General features: G+C 38.4%; 1 protein-coding gene across 2 annotated transcripts in view; it reads right to left on the bottom strand.

The window, feature by feature from the left end:
• LOC126165396 (SPRY domain-containing SOCS box protein 3) overlaps positions 1-18,214 on the bottom strand; it is a 72,309-nt gene that overhangs the window by 33,528 nt on the left and 20,567 nt on the right. The window contains exons 3-5 of one of the 2 annotated variants that reach the window (XM_049920315.1): positions 11,750-11,852; positions 11,534-11,659; positions 11,068-11,316 (exon numbers count right to left, since the gene is read on the bottom strand). In XM_049920315.1, the coding sequence (XP_049776272.1) occupies positions 11,068-11,316; positions 11,534-11,659; positions 11,750-11,852 (478 nt within the window). The remainder of the gene's footprint in view (positions 1-11,067; positions 11,317-11,533; positions 11,660-11,749; positions 11,853-18,214) is intronic. The other variant, XM_049920316.1, reaches the window with a different exon arrangement.

Raw genomic sequence — 18,214 nt, 5'->3', positions numbered from 1 at the left:
ACCATACCAGCCAGGCATGAATCATAAGTTCCATCACCTTGCAAACACAGCTGGTGGGAGAAATGGGGCAGGATTAGGTATGGGTATGGCAGCGGCTTCATGCCAGCATGCGGGAAACATGCCCACTGCCCAGATGTGGTTGTACATATTAAGCAGAAAGTGCTTGCCTGCAAGAGAAAGGTGCTGCAACATCTGAATGTTAACAGCATCTGGCTGTAAGGCAGAGGGTCTGGATGAAGTGAGAGCATGATCTAGCTCTCTCATAGTAAAGACGGCATTTTAGCACTGATGATTCGGAGAAGAGAAGGGTATCACCCGAGCCGCCTCCACTCGTTTCTGATGAAGGAAGGCAGGGTGATAGTGGGAGGAGTTCGAAATCTCCGCAAAAGGTGGCCCAAGGTGTTGGAGATAGCAATAATGTCCACGAGAACGTTGTCAGATACTGTCAGGCCAGAAATTGGGAAATGAATTTTGGTCCCAGGAACCGTCAGAGGTTGGCCCACACAACAGAAGAGGGAATGGAACTGTTAAAAGAACGACTGAATTAAATCCAGCAAGCTTTTTTGCTATCCCAAAGAACAGGACGACACTGTGCATGCATCTGTTTATAATGAACGGAGTTTGCCATGGTAGAATGATGGTCAAAAATGTGGACAGCACATCTCTGTGTGCAAATTGCACTGCAGCATGCCTCAGTCCACCAAGGGAACGGGACACGGCATGATAAAGAGGAAGTGCGAGGAATGAAACATCCTGCTGCAGTAAGGATAACTTTTGTAAGGTATTCCATCTGGTCATCACAACTGGGGAAATGGTGTTCATTGAAGTTTGCCAGGGAGGAATGAAGCCTCCAATCGGCCATAGCAAGCTGCCATTTGGGTGTGCACAGAGGTGGAGTAGGAACCAGCAAACGGGTAGCACACTGGAAATAGTCGCTCGAGTATGTGTCAGACAGAACAGACCACTCAGGACGATTGGCAAGCTGGGCAGTGCAGAAGGATAGGTCCAAATGGGAATAGGTGTGCATGGAGTCCGAAAGGAATGTGGGTAATCCTGCGTAAGGCATAAGGGGTTAAGTTAACTAAGAAGGTCAGCCAAGAGGGCACCTCTCAGACAGGTTTGAGAGAACCCAAAGGTGATGGTGTGCATTGAAGTCACCGAGCAGCAGAAAGGGGTGAGGGAATTGCCCAATAAGCTGGAGGAGGTCCAGCCTTGTGATGGACGGATGTAAATGGTACAAAGGGAAAAGGTCAAGTGAGCAAGGAAAATGCAGACTGCAACAGCTTGGAGCTGGGTATCAGGGAGATGGGTTGACTATAATCATCATCCCGGACCAGCAGCATGACTCTCCCATGAGATGGAATGGTGTCCTCAGGAGGAAGATCAAAGCAAACCAGGAAAAAATGTGAAGGCTCAAAGCAGTCATGAGGATGCTATTTTGTTTCCTGGAGGCAGCATACAAGCAGATGCTGCAATTTTAAGAGCAGTCGTAAGTTCTCTTTGGTGGACTGTAGGCCACAAATGTTCCACTGGAGAAGAGTCATAACGAGGAAAAAATGACGGGGTGTCACCTTGGTGGCTGCCGAGTGTCAGCCTCCAAAGACTCGCTGCTACAGCGCACAGAGGCAGGACGATCCTGCTCCATGAGGTCTAGAGACGTCGGCATTCTCCTTCTGTTGGTCTGTGGAGTCCAGGGCAGAAAAACAGTTGGCGGTGCGCACCGACAATGCAAAGATCAGCCGGGAGAGGGTATTGTCTGGTGACACCATCGAAGAGGATCTCCGAGTCAGCAAAGCAGAAGACTGTTTCCATTTGTTTGACTTCTTGGAGCCTTTCCGGTTGGCAGAGGAAGACTCGGATGTTTGTTGGCTGGAGGGACATAGGAAGTCTTCATGGCAGTATTCCTTTCGTCCTTTCCAGCCTTCCAGTTGTGTAGCAGGTGATGTTGCCCCATGCAGCTAAAGCCTGGTGGCTTGTTGTGCAGCTGGAGAAGCAAACAGGCACACAACCATCTACACTGTTGTGTACATTGGGTTCCAGGTAATGCACCCTGCAGCCATTTACCCTGGTGGACCCTTATAAGAGTAATCAACGAAAAATAAATTATGCTCCCTATAGCCTCTAACTGTAACATGCATAGCGAAAGCGAAAGCATAAGTGTAGCAGTTAAGATACGTGGTTGATGTGCAAAGGTCATGCGTTCAAACCATATTAATTGCTTTATTAGTTTTATTTTTAAATCTTTATCAAAATGACTCATTTTTTGTCCATTAATTGCTTTAAATATATATTTTTTTTAAATTTCTAACCATTGATAGAGTGATTTTAATCATTGTATTAACTTTTTCACTTGCCTTCATATGAAATCTTTGTGCATTTGATGTTAGTTATTGTTATTTATCTATTATAATATTTGAACATTCGAAAATGCCAATCTGTTGATTAAAAAAAGACCAACGATGAAATAATCTATTTGCATTTGCTATGCAATGGGGTCAAAAATTTATCTTTCCTTACAAGCTGCACAGTTTTTTTGGACAATAAGCACCACACAAACATTTAAAACAAATTCTTGTTACAGTAAGCACAGGGTATCACAGATACAGATTTAAGCATCTAAGGTATTATAAAAAAACAAAATTCAAGCAAACTGAGGAACAGAAATAATGAAAAATCACGTGGATGAAAATATAAAATGATCAAATGGTAGAAATGAAACAGAAGTTAATACATAAAAATAATTAAAGTCACATGGCCAAAGACTCCAAATGAAAAAGAATGACAGCGAGAAAGAGTGAAAGCAAATGAAAAAGTTAATATGATGATTAAAATCACATAACATATTGTTTGAAATAAAAAATTACATTAAAACCTATTAATTAAATAAGAATAATAATCAAAGCCACCTAAATGAAGATTTAAAAACAAAAATTTCAAAGCACCTGATGAGGTTCCCACAATGTTTTGCACATCAATCCTGCATCTAAACCAATAAGATATGATTTCACTCTGCACAGTGCACTTAAAAAAATTAGACAGTGCAGACCATCACATGAAATTCTTTTCTGTTGATTAGTCGCGAAGTAGGGCTCACCAGGGTGAACAGTTTCAGGGTGCAATATATGGAACACTACCCTATACCACTGTACAGATATTTTCAAGAAGCTGATCCCACCACCTAGGGAGCACTCCTTGTAAGTTACAATTAGCCTCATATTCCTGCACGCTTTAGTAAGAGGGAACAAGGCAGCAAGTAGGAAGCAACTGCAGCACCACTGTTCTCAGCTTTGTCTTACTTGTAGAACTCCATCTGGAAGGATGGAAGGAAGTAAACCAGTATAACACCGATGTAAAAGTGCACTCAGATTTCCAATGTATGTACCGTATTTACTCAAATCTAAGCCGCACTTTTTTATCCGCTTTTTGTACTAAAAAAAAAAAAAAAAAAAAAGAAAAGCCTGCGGCTTAGAATCGAATGCAGAGTAAGCGGAAGTTCTGAAAAATGTTGGTAGGTGCCGCCACAACTAACTTCTGCCGTCGAATATATGTAGCGCTACACTGGCATGCTTGTGCAGACTCAAAGATAAATACTGGCGCCAAAACATCTTCGCCAATAAATAAATTAAAAGAAAAGGCAGAAGAATGTAAACATTATGCCATGTATTCTTTCATATTTGCTGCTATCTCATTTAAATCCTGTCTGCCTAATAAACTAGGAAACTAGAGTGAGACACCAGCAAGCACGGAAGAATATATGTATCATGTCATTATTATATTCGTATTATTCTTATGCTGGATAGTGATACAGTCAGAAATGAAGCACGGCAATTGACTAGATTTTTAAATCTAAGATGACTAATTTCTATGCAGAATGTTATGTACTGCGTCTGCAAGGATTTTCAAACGGAGAAAATTTTTCGCTAAACTCTCGTTCAGAACATCTTTCATATGCAGTCTATTATTTGTTTCTTGTTGATCATTATCAAAGAAAGCAGCAGTGTAAGTAATAACAAATAACAGTCTCTTGTCATTCTTTCACTTATGTGACAATTCCTCTCTTCTTTATATTGTAAGTGGCGGTAGCGTGCACAAAAGTAAGCCATGCCTCGAGCGGCGACCGGTCGTAATCACTCATTATCAGAATGCAACAAACAATGCATGACACAGTACAATAATGCATTTTCAGCTTAGAGTGACGTAAACACCCATAACAAAGAGAACAGCACTGATATGATTAAAGCAAAATAAGCCATCAATTCAAACCAGACAAAACATTTGAAAAAGGAAGGGTACCCTTATAAATACGGACTGAGCGCCTGATACATAACAATGGCTACTTGATAAAGCTTAAATGTTGAGCTTATGACTCGAACCAAACTACTGTAGCTGCATCTTCATCCATTTGACCTAAATTGTGTCTCGTGATACAATGGACCAACTTTGTTTCAACTTGCAGGTGCGGTCTAAAACTTTGCTTTCCCCCTTTAATTTCACGTCTCAAATTTCAGGTGCGGCTTAGATTTGGGAAAAGTTTTTTCCCTTGCTTTCGAGTCTCATTTTTCAGGTGCGGCTTAGATTCGAGTGCGGCTTAGATTCGAGTAAATACGGTAACTCTCAATATAAGACATGTACTCACTTATTTCTGATCTATAGTAAAAGGATGTAAATGCATCTAAACATTATGGTAGACTTTTGCTCTGAACGGTGCACTATTTCTGGTCTCTAGTAAAAACTTGTCAATGGAAACAGCAGGACAGAAGATTACGGTTTAACCCATTAGAATTGATACAAGGTGAATACAAACTGTATTTAGGAAAAAATGAGCAAGGAAATTGGCTATAGTTTTGTTGGAGTAACCATTCCTACATTTGCATGAAGTGATGTTGTTGTTGTGGTGGTATTCAGTCTGAAGACAGGTTTGACATAGTTCTCCACACTAGGCTATTCTGTGCAAGCCTATTCATGTCTGAATAACTATAGCAACCTACATTCACTTGAACCTGCTTACTGTAATGACACTTTGGTCTCCCCAATAGTTTTTACTCCCACTCGTGCCTTCAATGACAAATTAACTTTTCCTTGATGCCGCAGGAAGTTTCCTATGAACCTATACCCTCTTTTTGTCAAGTTGTGCCACAAAGATCCTTTTCTCCCCTATTTGATTTGACACTTCACTATATGTTATCTGAGCTACCCATCTACTCTTCAACATTCTTCTCTATCATTATAATTTAAAAGATTCTATTCTCTTCTAGTTGGTATTCTTTATGATCCACATCTCACTTCCTGATAACAATTCACTCCCAACAAAAATGACCATACAAGACTTCCCAACACTTAAATTTATATCTGAAGTTAAGTTGTTTATAATTTTTAAAAAATCTTTCTTTGATACTACCAGGCTGAGTTTTACATTCTCTTTAATTCAGTCATCATCAGTTATCTTGCTTCGCAAATAGCGAGTCATTTATTGCCTTTAGTGTGTAATTTTCTCATCTAATCCACCAGTATTACCCAATGTTATTCGACTACACTCCATCACCTCTCTTTCACTATTATTTATATTTACCTTGTAACTTCTTTACAGGACAATATCGATTCTATTAAAATGATCTTCCAAGTTCTTTGCCGTCTCTGTGTGACTTACAATGTCATCAACAAACCTCAATCTTCTCCTTGGTCTTTGATTGAAGAGCATACGGATAGGCTACAGCCCTGTCTCACTCCCAACTCAATTACTGCCATCCTTTCATGTCCTGCAACTCTTAAGAACTGCAGTCTGGTTTCTGCGTCAAATCTTAGATAACAGTTTGTCACTTGTACTTTATCATCTGTTAACTTCAGGACTTGAAACACTGTATTCAAGTCAGCATTGTCAAACCCTTTTTCTACATCTAAAAATAGATGCTTGCCTTTTTTCAATGTATCTTCTAAAGTAGATCACAGTGTCAGTATTTCCCCATGTGTCCCTACATTTCTCCAGAAATCAAACTGACCATCTCTACGATCATCTTCTACTCGTCCTGCCGTTGTTCTATAAATAATTTGTATAAGTATCTTGTATTTATGAGAAATTAAACTCATGGTTAAATAAATCTCACACTTGTTAGCACTTGCCCTCTTTGGTTTTGGCATTATAAATTATTCTTTCATGCTCAACCCATTTCATGTATCTATTACAGCAGGTGTTTTGGTGATACACCCTCAGATTTAATGAGACCCATGGGACAACATACCCATTCCAGGTGCCTTCTTTTTTACTTTAGTCTTTCAGTGCTCTATCAAATTCTTCTCATAGTATTGCATCATCATCATCATCATCATCATCATCATCGTCATCACCTTGCCTTCATTCATGTTGCCCTATTTTTATATTATCATCTTCATGTTACTTTAATTTATACAGCCTATCTATATATTCCTTACACCTCTCACCTTTCAATTCCTTCTTTAGTATTGCCTTCCCAACCAAAGTTCTTGGTGTTCACACAACTGCTTCTCTATGCTCAAAAGGTCTCTCTAATTTTCCAATATGCAACATTTATCTTTCTTTAAGTCATGCATTTTCTACAGCTAGGTTGTTTTCTTCTAGCCATTTCTGTTTTGTCACTTTTTACCTTCGCCAGTCTTTCTTATGTCTGCTTTTCCTTTTGCTTACTTAATTTTTTTAATAATTTCTCCTTTTATCAAACAAAGTGTATTTTAAGTGTATGTTTGTGTTTGTTTGTGTGTCTATCGACCTGCCAGCGCTTTTGTTTGGTAAGTCTCATCATCTTTCTTTTTAGATATAAAAGTTAATAATTTGTGTGTTACATAAAAATTCCTACTGGACCCCCCCCCCCCCCCCCCAGTTGTTTGCCTTCAATATTTCATTTCTTAAAACTACCAATTTGTCTTGCATTTTATTTCTTTAGCTTATTTCAGTCGTTGCCGTATGTCCCCATTCAACTCTCAGCATAAATAATGGTCTCTGACCACTTATGCTCCTGAAGAGGTTTAGCAGTGTAAAATCTGGCCTCAAAGTGGTTTACTTTTATACAACTTACGTATGCCTTTTGGTATCTCATGTCCCTTCCACATATAAAATCTATTTTCATGATTCTTAAACCAAGTGTGAGCAATGATTAAATTGTTCTCTGGGAAAAATTCTTGCTAAATATTTTGCCGAGGAGGATGCCATCGTTATTGAACCATACAGTGGAGTAGCATGTCCTTGGGAAATATAACAGCTGTGCATCCTATTGCTTCAGCTGTTGCAATCAGCATAGCAATGCCATTTCAGGTAATTTTATGAGACCACATTAGTGAGTTACACAAACTATTGCCTCTGTAACTAGTTAAAAGACTGCTGCATGTCTTCAAGAACCATGTGTTAGCCTGGCTTCCCCACACATACTGCATCCGATATGGTTGTGCCAACAGTTTGGCTCCTATACCTTTGAGGCATGCAAGCCATTCACCAAGGTTAGGTGAACTATTATCAGGAGAGGGATGAGGGCTGAAGTGATATAAAAAACAAATGTGTACACACAAATTGGGAAGTCCCACATACGAATCCTCTTACTCCACAGGGAATAGAGAACTTACGTGCAGTCATCAACTGTACCAGCACAAAAAGTAGAATCATATTTTCTCCAGAAAGTAATAAGAAGCACAGGGTGCAGCATTTTGCAGAAGTTTAAATCTCCTCAATCACTTCAAACTCTTGATACTGCAGAGACAGATGGAGCACAAAACAGTAGATTTACTTTAATCATGCAAATTCATCATAAAAATTAATCTGCTGCTTCATTGAAAGACAGGTCATTATTTTAATGAAAAGTAGCTGTAAATTTAATAATTAATATTACGATAGTCAAAATTGATAGCATCCTTTCGTATGCATTAAGAGGAAGGTAAGGAGAGGGTGAATGAACGCAAGATGCAGGAAATGGTTACCTGTGGAGCGAGTGGAGAGTATTTGTTGATACTTTCAATTACCCGCCAAGAGTTATATCATTCCGCAGTGTAAAATATCACAGAACCGTCTTTCAATTCTGAAAAAGTGAACAATATATTACATGATTACAACTTTCAGTGAACAATAGTATCGAAAAACTGATTTCTTACTCACACACGGCCTGGTCAAAGACATATGCGTATAGCAGGAAACTGACAAGTCTAGCTACAACATATCTATTGAAAACATAAGTTTGAAATTAGAGATGCTATAGTTACTACTATCAACGGAACACTTTCGTCATCAGTACTGATTTGCATACAGGACTGTCCAAAGTAAACAAAGTCGGCACATTTCAGAACCTGAATTTTTAGGACACTCCAAATAAACATTTAAGTAAACAGTATCAATTGCCCTGTCTCAAAGCGATTTCCTTCGGCCAAAACTATTTAAAGGTTGTAATTATAAATTATCTTGTAACAATTTTTGTTGTACTCATATGCGACAACATGCTCTTTCTTTTTACAAGTACTCACAGCCTAAAACAAAGTTATTTCATTGGCAAAGCATTTATTTGTGACTGCTTTTCATTCATAATTGAGACCAATGTATTTAAATATCAGAGAATGTTTCACTTTTCAAGAAATAATATTTAATTTAAGCTTTTGTAACAAAATTACAGCATTCATGGACTCAGAGAAAGAATTCAACAATGTAAAGTAAAACAAGAGGCTCACAATACTTAGATGATCAAAGCTACAGAGACAGACAAATAACCTGCAGTTTCTACAAACCTCACGTGGGAGGTCAAGAAAGACACTCAAACAAGATAGAGAAAGCAATGAAGGTATCAGAATGTGAGTTGCACAGACCAAGAATACTTCCTTCAATAAAAAAGATTTACCGATATCAGATATTGTATGGAACTGAGGGAGTTCCTGAAAGTGTACACCTGAAACGGAGGACTGTACGGAACTTATGTGGACCATCAGAAACATGGAGAACAATACACTGGAAGCTTTGAAATGTGATAATACCTAAGAATGTTAAAACTAAGTGGACAGTAAAAGGTACAAAATGAAGCACTACTAAAAGGATAGGCGAGGAAAGATGTTTGTGGAAGGATCTTACTGGTAGAAGGGACAGACTCATGTAACATCAGTTAAATCATTCAAGACTAGTTAACCTTACACTGGAAGGTGGACAAGAGAGGAAATGTACTGGGGGCAGACCAAGGCTAGAGTACATAGAACAGATCATAGATTAAGTCGAGTATAATAGTTCTGTAGAGATTAAAAGATTTCCTACCGTGTGTTTTTTATTATAAATATTGCTTTCACTAAGAAAACCAAATTAAATGTACCATTTACTTCATTTTATTGTACAGCCTACATTTTAGGCTTTAGTGAACAGGCCATCATATGCAAGACACCAGAATGACTAACACTAGAGTAATGCTTCAGCAATGAGACTGCTACGGAGGAGGCAAGAGAGCAGAAATCTAAAGAATTCAGAGATACACTGTTAGTACTGTAGGTCTGTGTAGCTCACATGGAAGTGTGGAACCTAGATTGGAAACTTTGGAAGAAAGGGAGAGTTGTTTTCACAAAACCATGTTGCACAAAATTAAAGAACCTTTATTTGAAGAAGACTCTGTGACAATTCAGGCAACATGAGAATAAGACTTGACAGATTAGAGTAAAAATAGATTCATATGGACATTTTTCCCCCAGACTCGGTATGTGAGTGCAACAGGAGTAGTGTGCCAATAATGGTACGAAGTGCCCTCCACCACACACTGCAGTGGCACATGGAGTATTCATCCCAATGTTGGTTAAAATTGATACAGAAAAATAACACATTACAGTATTCGTAACACTATAATCTTTAACAGGAATTTACATTTTGAGTAGTTCATACAATGTTTACATTGACAATATTGTTATGATTCTTTAAGGCTCTCTACGTTCAGAGCATAAAAAAGGGGGAAAAGTACAATTACAAGACAGCTAAACTATCCCACACTTGATAAAATTCTACAATGTCAGAACTCAAAGACACAAGAAAAAAACAAATAATCCATAGTCAGTGTATTACAGACGGTGAAATTTTTAAGTACTGCACATTTGAAAATAGAAAAATCAACTGGGAGGAATGAGGAATAGGTTGGGGGTGGTTAAAAAAGAGGAGCAAATCACTCAAACCCCAGGTTAAGAGGAACCCAACTGTTGGGAGACTGAAGGCACACAAAATTGTGTGGCTCCCTTTCAACATGCAGTCTGAGTGACCTGCCTGTCTTTCTAACCTAACCCCAACTACCCTCTTTCCTCCCTGTGGAAGGCACTAACAGCTACAAGAATTAGAACAGATTGCTCGATTTTCAAATTTCCTTTACAACAGTACTTAGAATTTCACCAGATACTGACCAGCCAATCTGCCTCTCTCTAATTTTGATTTTTCATCCTCTCTTTTTTCACTTTCCTTCTAATGCCAGTTTTTATCTCATTTCTCTTCCACTTAATCCACCTTTACGTCTCACTCTGTCCTATCATCTCTAGACTGAAGCTAACACAGTGCTTACCAATTTACTGTATTTGACTCCCCCTACTTATCTGTCTCTTTTATGCGTGTTTACTGGCAGTACTTGTATCTTCATCATTGGCAAAATTAGAAATTGGATAAATCATTTCATCAGAAAAATCTGTCATATTTGTGCACCTCAGAGCTCTTCAAGAACAGGACAAATAAACAACAGTTATAGGACACTTAATTTTTGATGAGATATAGTTTTCAGAGTACATGTCATAATTACAATGGCAAAATAGTGTTACATGGCATCAGAACAGAAAAACAGCAGAAAATTTGAGCCAAATTCAGACTTGCATACAGCTGAATAAAGCACCTATTTTGTAAACATAAACATTTCAAAATATTTCACTACTCAAAGTTCTTGAGGTGCTCACCAATTTATTTAATGTTTCAAAACAATGGAAACATAAATCTTTGTATTTTTTTATTTGATCTTACCATATGATTTCCCAACATGCATTTTTAACAATGAGAGTATACAAGCTATTCTCATCAAAAATAATACTATACACCTTAATATCACAAAATTGCTCGCTCACCCAGCTTACAATTATGAATATAAGGATCTGGAGCAAGCCACCAAAAAGCTCTCTGTAAACTGTTTCTAAATCCTGGTACACGCATTAAGTGTTCCATTTGTACTTTGTTGTTAGTCAGTTCTTGCATGCACAAAAGTTGCAGCGATGATTTGCAAGAGAAGGAGTAAATTACTCGCATTGATGAATGGGCTGCAGTAGAACACACCATTGGATAGAGAACTTTGCCCTTCAAATTGGTGAATGCAATACCTACAAAATATGAGGATAATTTAACTTACGAATAATTATAAACAATGTAATAAATGACTACTAAAATTACTAATAAACATACTAAAAATTACTAATAAACATACTTTGTAAACACAGTAAGCTGCAGCAACTTCACAATACCAGTATTTTTTAAGCCTTCGAAAACTCATTCACTAACCTTAGAACTCTCAATTATTGCTGGTGCAATTGAACTCACCTAGCGGGATTCTGTTTAAAAAGAACTGTAGTGTCCCATTCCACATATCTAACCGAACACCTATGACACTACCCTGGCCAAAACCAGGCCCATATGACTTTTTCTCACCATTGTGTTGTATATGCCCTTAAAACAAAACACAAGATGCTATAAACTCAACATATGAAACACACTTTTTCCCTTCAAGTTTACAAAATCTATTTATACAAAACCTACCTTTATACGAGTAACCCCAAGATTCCTGGTCACACCCTAGAAGACTGCAGAACTGGTAGCGCGATTTGGATAGCTCTGCATTAGGGGTTCCAACACCCACCATCTAAAAAAAGAAACACACAATTATGCTTTCAAATAAACTGAGTACACAAATATTTGCAATATTCCATGATTTATCCTACCCATCCAAATTTCATAAAATAATCTGTAGTTAGTCAATGGATGCACAACATAAGCTCACCAGACAAAAAACTAGTCACCCCAGAGAAATCATTTCAAGCATAATTTAATACCATATAATTCCATCTCTGGAGATAACCACCACCTGGATTTGGATAGTAAATGAGTCCACAAGGTGGTGCAGGTAGACGGCAACCAGGTTAAGCCACTTGCTGAGGATGCTGATGTCGGCATTTTACCCAATGTTCCAACATGTCCCAAAGATTTCCTGTGGCGTTCGACTGAGATGATATTGCAGATTGATTCGAGATGCAATAGAGTGTGGGAGTGCTCAGAAAACCAGTCACATATTCTTCCAGCCTTATGAATTTAGCTCTTATCGTCTATGTGCTTGTGTGAGCAATGGCCTCTTGCAAAGTGACTGACTCCAAACATTCATTGCATGCCATTCCTGTCACAATGTTCTCTTGCTAACAGGTTGGAATGGACTTTCTTTCACTGCCTGGAGCTATCCCTGTCAGGTTTGGAAACAATTTTGATTCACAAGCCATGAAATGTATCACAGGTCCCTATCAGTCAGGATCTTTCTCTGACCACAATTCTGACAACATGTTTTGTGACCATGTGTTACATTTTCTTATTTACCCATTTTTACACACAATGTCTACTTGAAACATAGATGTTTTGCTAATCACTACTACTACTACTACTACTACTACTACTACTACTATATGCTCCCAAAGAAGCAGTAAATGTGACTATCACTGTGCCATCTATAAGGCGCAACAGTTCATCTGTGCATGCGCATTGGGGTGATTAATTTTTTGTCCAGTGTGTCCATAATCTGACATTTATTGATTTTGGATATGGACTAAACTACTTGAAACTAGCAATATAGTTATTAGCAGCTTCGTTAAACTGTTAGAAGTGAATCTTGTTCGTGGCTGTGAAAGCTAAACACTAATAAATTGAAGTCTGTTAAAGTCACATTTGATACCATTCAATGACACAAAATGTTAAAACCTATTAATACAGTTTTTGTCTTAGGTGTAAGAGCCATATTTTAAGGCTTTTCTTTTCTAAAAAAAGGGTACATGTAATTTATTGTTTCTCAAAATATTTGCCTTTAAAATTAATACACTTTTGTATGCATTCTAACCACTTTAGAAACATTGCCCCCACCCTCTGATGTTGGTACCCCAAAAACATTGTATTGTATGGAGTCCATAGCTTCTCGAGGCAATGAAAATCGCTCTCCACACACATTTTGTTTGACATAAGGGGGACAAGACATAGTCATTAGGTGACAAATCTGAGGAATACAGGCAACAAGACTTTAAGTCAATACTTTTCCCTACCAAATATTCAAGTGCTTGAGGACTTTTAAGATAATTGGCATTGTCACAATGAAAAATGACAACTTTTCAGTTTTTCCCCTGATTTCATCAACAGCCTGTGGCACACAAATTGTCAAATACCATTCAGTATTAGTTGCTCTTCGGTACTCTGCTGCAACAGTCACGACATATCCAGCATAACCAGAGAAACATCCCATAATTTTCTTGGATCTGCTTCAGGAGCAAACTACTTTTGTACCTTACAGTTCATTTTCAGAACACCAAAGCAGTTGACTGCTGCTTAATTTCCAGCACCTATTAATAGATCCAAGTTTTGGCTCCTGTTATACTGTTGTATGCAGATTTTTCATTTCCTCAGTTAAATTTTTCAGACATTTCCTTACAGCAACTGACACACCAAGAAAAGGTCTTTTCCACAGGTAAATGTTCCACAAAACCACATGTACTGCAATCTTCGATACACCTCACGATGCCTCTATCGCACGGTAAGTCATGTGGTGATCTTCTTTACTCATGTTGCACACAGCAACTGTGATCTTGGATGAACAATAGATTTTGGTCAACCTTCACAAAATTAATTCCGATGGCACCATGACCATGACAAAATTCAGCAAACCAACTGTAAACAATCCTTTCTGAAGACGTCCAATTACAAAAAGTTGAACGACACACTGGAAGGCATTATTGTACAGTTAGTTGTAAAACATTAAAAATTCCCATTTTTTCACAACGCTGTTTCTTTAAAAATTTCCTGCAAGTCAACTACTTGGCCAACTTCTGGGTTGCCATCGTTTAAAACAATAACCAATCTTAAAACAATAGTAATCTCTTATCCCAATGTTGTTCTCAGTTGCCCATTTGTAAAAATGCAATCCTCTTAGTCAATTAAAACAAAAATCACAAAGCTTAAACAATACATAGGTAAAAAGTGGACTGCTGACAGAATACAAAATTACTTGATTAGCCAGCCATGGAGCGCACACTGAAATCTCCAAAAATCTTCATCTGATTTTTATATATTATGAAAGGCAGATTATGATGAGATAAAAGAAATTATTCAGATAGTGAATGGAGACGAAAATTTAATAGTCATGGGTGACTGGAATTTGATAGTAGGAAAAGGAAGAGATGGAAAAGTACTAGGTGAATATGGAATGGGGGTAAGGAATGAAAGAGGAAGCCGCCTGGTAGAATTCTGCACAGAACATAACTTAATCATAGCTAACACTTGGTTCAAGAATCATGAAAGAAGGTTGTATAAGTGGAAGAAGCCTGGAGATGCTGGAATGTTTCAGACATATTATATAATGGTAAGACAGAGTTCTAGGAACTAGGTTTTAAATTGTAAGACATTTCCAGGAGCAGATGTGGACTCTGACCACAATCTACTGGTTATGAACTGTAGATTAAAACTGAAAAAAAAGGGTAAGAATTTAAGGAGATGGGACCTGGATAAACTGAAAGAACCTGAGGTTGTATAGAGTTTCAGGGAGAGCATTAGGGAACAATTGACAAGGACGGGGGAAAGAAATACAGAAGGAGGTAGCTTGTGGGAGAGAAAATAGTGAAGCCAGCAGAGGATCAAATAGGTAAAAAGATGAGGGCTAGCAGAAATCCCTGGATAACAGAAGAAATATTTAATTTAATTGATGAAAAGAGAAAATATAAAAATGCAGTAAAGGAAGCAGGCAAAAAAGAATACAAACATCTCAAAAATGAGATCGGCAGAAGTGCAAAAGGGCTAAGCAGGGATGGTTAGAGGACAAATGTAAGGATGTAGAGGCATATCACACTAGAGGTAAGATAGATACTGCCTACCGAAAAATTAAAGAGACCTTTGGAGAAAAGAGAACTACTTGTATGAATATCAAGAGCTCAAATGGAAACCCAGTTCTAAACTAAGAGGGGAAAGCAGAAATATAGAAGGAATATATGGAGGGTCTATACAAGGGTGATGTACTTGAGGACAATATTATGGAAATGGAAGAGGACATAGATGAAGATGAAATGGGAGATATGATACTCCGTGAAGAGTTTGACAGAGCACTGAAAGACCTAAGTCAAAACAAGGCCCCGGGAGTAGACAACATTCCATTAGAACTACTGATGGCCTTGGGAGAGCCAGTCCTGACAAAACTCTACCATCTGGAGAGCAAGATGTATGAGACAGGTGAAATATGCTCAGGCTTCAAGAAGAATATAATTATTCCAATCTCAAAGACAGCAGGTGTTGACAGACATGAAAATTAGCGAACTACCAGTTTAATAAGCCATGGCTCACAGCTGCAAAACACTAACACAAATTCTTTACAGACGAATGGAAAAACTAATAGAAGCCGACCTCTGGAATGATCAGTTTCAATTCTGTAGAAATGTTGGACCACATGAGGCAATACTGACCCTACGACTTATCTTAGAAGATAGAGTAAGGAAAGGCAAACCTACATTTCTGGCATTTGTAGACTTAGAGAAAGCTTTTGACAATGTTGACTGGAATGCTCTCTTTCAAATTCTGAAGGTGGCAGGGATCAAATACAGGGAGCAAAAGGCTATTTACAATTTGTACAGAAACCAGATGGCAGTTATAAGAATCGAGGGGCATGAAAGGGAAGCAGTGGTTGGGAAGGGAGTGAGACAGGGTTGTAGCCTCTCCCCAATGTTAGTCAATCTACATACTGAGCAAAACAAAATTCGGAGTAGGTATTAAAATACATGGAGAAGAAATAAAAACTTTCAGGTCTGTCGATGACATTGTACTTCTGTCAGAGACAGCAAAGGACCTGGAAGAGCAGTTGAACGGAATGGACAGTATCTTTAAAGGATATAACATGAACATCAACAAAAGTAAAATGGGGATGATGGAATGTAGTCGAATTAAGTCGGGTGATGCTGAGGGAATTAGATTAGGAAATGAGACACTTAAAGTAGTAAATGAGTTTTGCTATCTGGGGAGAAGTAGAGAGGATATAAAATGTAGACTGGCAATGGCAAGGAAAGCGTTTCTGAAGAAGAGAAATTTGTTAACATTGAGTATAGATTTAAGTGTCAGGAAGTCATTTCTGAAAATATTTGTATGAAGTGTAGCCATGTTTGGAAGTGAAACATGGACGATAAATAGTTTAGACAAGAAGAGAATAGAAGCTTTCGAAATGTGGTGCTACAGAAGAATGCTGAAGATTAGGTGGGTAGATCACATAACTAATGAGGAAGTACTGAATAGAATTGGGGAGGGGCAAAAAAAAATTGTGGCACAATTTGACTAGGACATATTCTGAGGCATCAAGGGATCACAAATTTAGTATTGGAGGGCAGCGTGGAGGGTAAAAATCTTAGTGGGAGACCAAGTGATGAATACATTAAGCAGATTCAGAAGAACATAGGTTGCAGTAGGTACTGGGAGATGAAGATGCTTGCACAGGTTAGAGTAGCACGGAGAGCTGCACCAAACCAGTCTCTCGACTGAAGACCACAACAACAACATGGAAGGCAGATCATGTGATAGGCTGATGACTCAATCCTTGCAAAATAATGGATTTGGTACACCACACAGTGGTAGGGTCTCTCACAGAAGAACTCCAATCATTGTTGGGCAATATACCGTCAAAATGCATATTAGGATCATTTTTGGAGGATAAACACCAGCATAATTTGCAATGGTATCTGCCTGTGCTTATGTCAAAGGGCACCAACTCCAAACAGATAAGCAACTTTACTGCATAACCCATCTCATTTGCTCCACTGCCCTCAAAAGTGCAAGTATTCTTGCAACAGAGATGGTGATTTTGCTTGATAAATATTTCTTTTGAACCTTTTAGGAAGCACAATAGCGCAGCAAATTGTATCTGCTTAATTTTGCTCACTGGTGGAAGTCACTACTAAAAGACTGCAGTGCTGGATTTAAAAATATGATCGATATAATCCTTGTGTACTCCAGAGGAGGAGGAGGAGGAGGAGATTTGTGTTCTATGTCCCATCGACAACGAGATCATGAGAAACGGAGACCAAGTTTGGATTACCAAAGGATGAAGAAGGAAAGCGGCTGTGCCCTTTCAAAAGGAACCCTCCCATCATTTGCATTAAGTGAAATAGGCTTCTGAAGAATTCAGGGTGGATTATAATTACATCTTCTAATATAAGACACTTGCTGGTTTTTAATTCATAAACTTTCATTCTCTTGGCACGCTCTTATCTGCAGGGAATCCAGACTTCCTGAAGCACGATATGCCATGGACAGCAAATGGCAGCTCATCAACATTGGTGCTGATGATTGAGAATCAGAGTGGTATTGCTGCATCTGCTCTTCACTAAACACATGTTAGTCAAATATATGTATGATCTTCAGATATGAACCTCTTGCTCAGTCATAACTCATGTATCCATAACCAAACTGAGACAGTACAAAGACTATATGTGAGCACACCCCTGTTTGCTCTCCAAGATTTAAGGCAAAAGCATTTTAAAATGTTTTTAAATTGAAACATTCCCAATATTTCATTCACAGTACCCAACTTAGTTTCTGATGTGAGAGGAGACCCAGATACTTAGTTGTTAATGTGTTGTAACATCCTACAACTTAAATCAAAAGATTGTTCTGAAACTTTGCTAACTTCCCTGCATGACTCTCCTGTATTTTCAGGGTGTTATTTCCTGCACCCCTCCGGTGCCACACTATCTTGTATCTCATCCTACGAACCCCTCCCCCACCCTCTTTCTCCGTTCTATCCCAGGTTGCACCAACTAATTCCACCTCATCCAGTCACATCTGCCATCCCTCCTCATCCAGTCACATCTGCCATCCCTCTTCTTCATACTTATCCACCCTCAGACCTGCTACCCACAGTCTCTTTGGTCTCTCTGTGAATTCTCGTCAATTTTAGTGAATTTTCACCTTTCGCTATTGTCGACTTCCACAAATTTCATTTTGTTT

The sequence above is a fragment of the Schistocerca cancellata genome, chromosome 1, assembly GCF_023864275.1.
Source record: "Schistocerca cancellata isolate TAMUIC-IGC-003103 chromosome 1, iqSchCanc2.1, whole genome shotgun sequence".
In the NCBI taxonomy this organism is placed as follows: domain Eukaryota; kingdom Metazoa; phylum Arthropoda; class Insecta; order Orthoptera; family Acrididae; genus Schistocerca; species Schistocerca cancellata.
The sequence above is the reverse complement of the archived record's forward strand: the minus strand, read 5'-3'. Positions and strand labels throughout refer to the sequence as shown.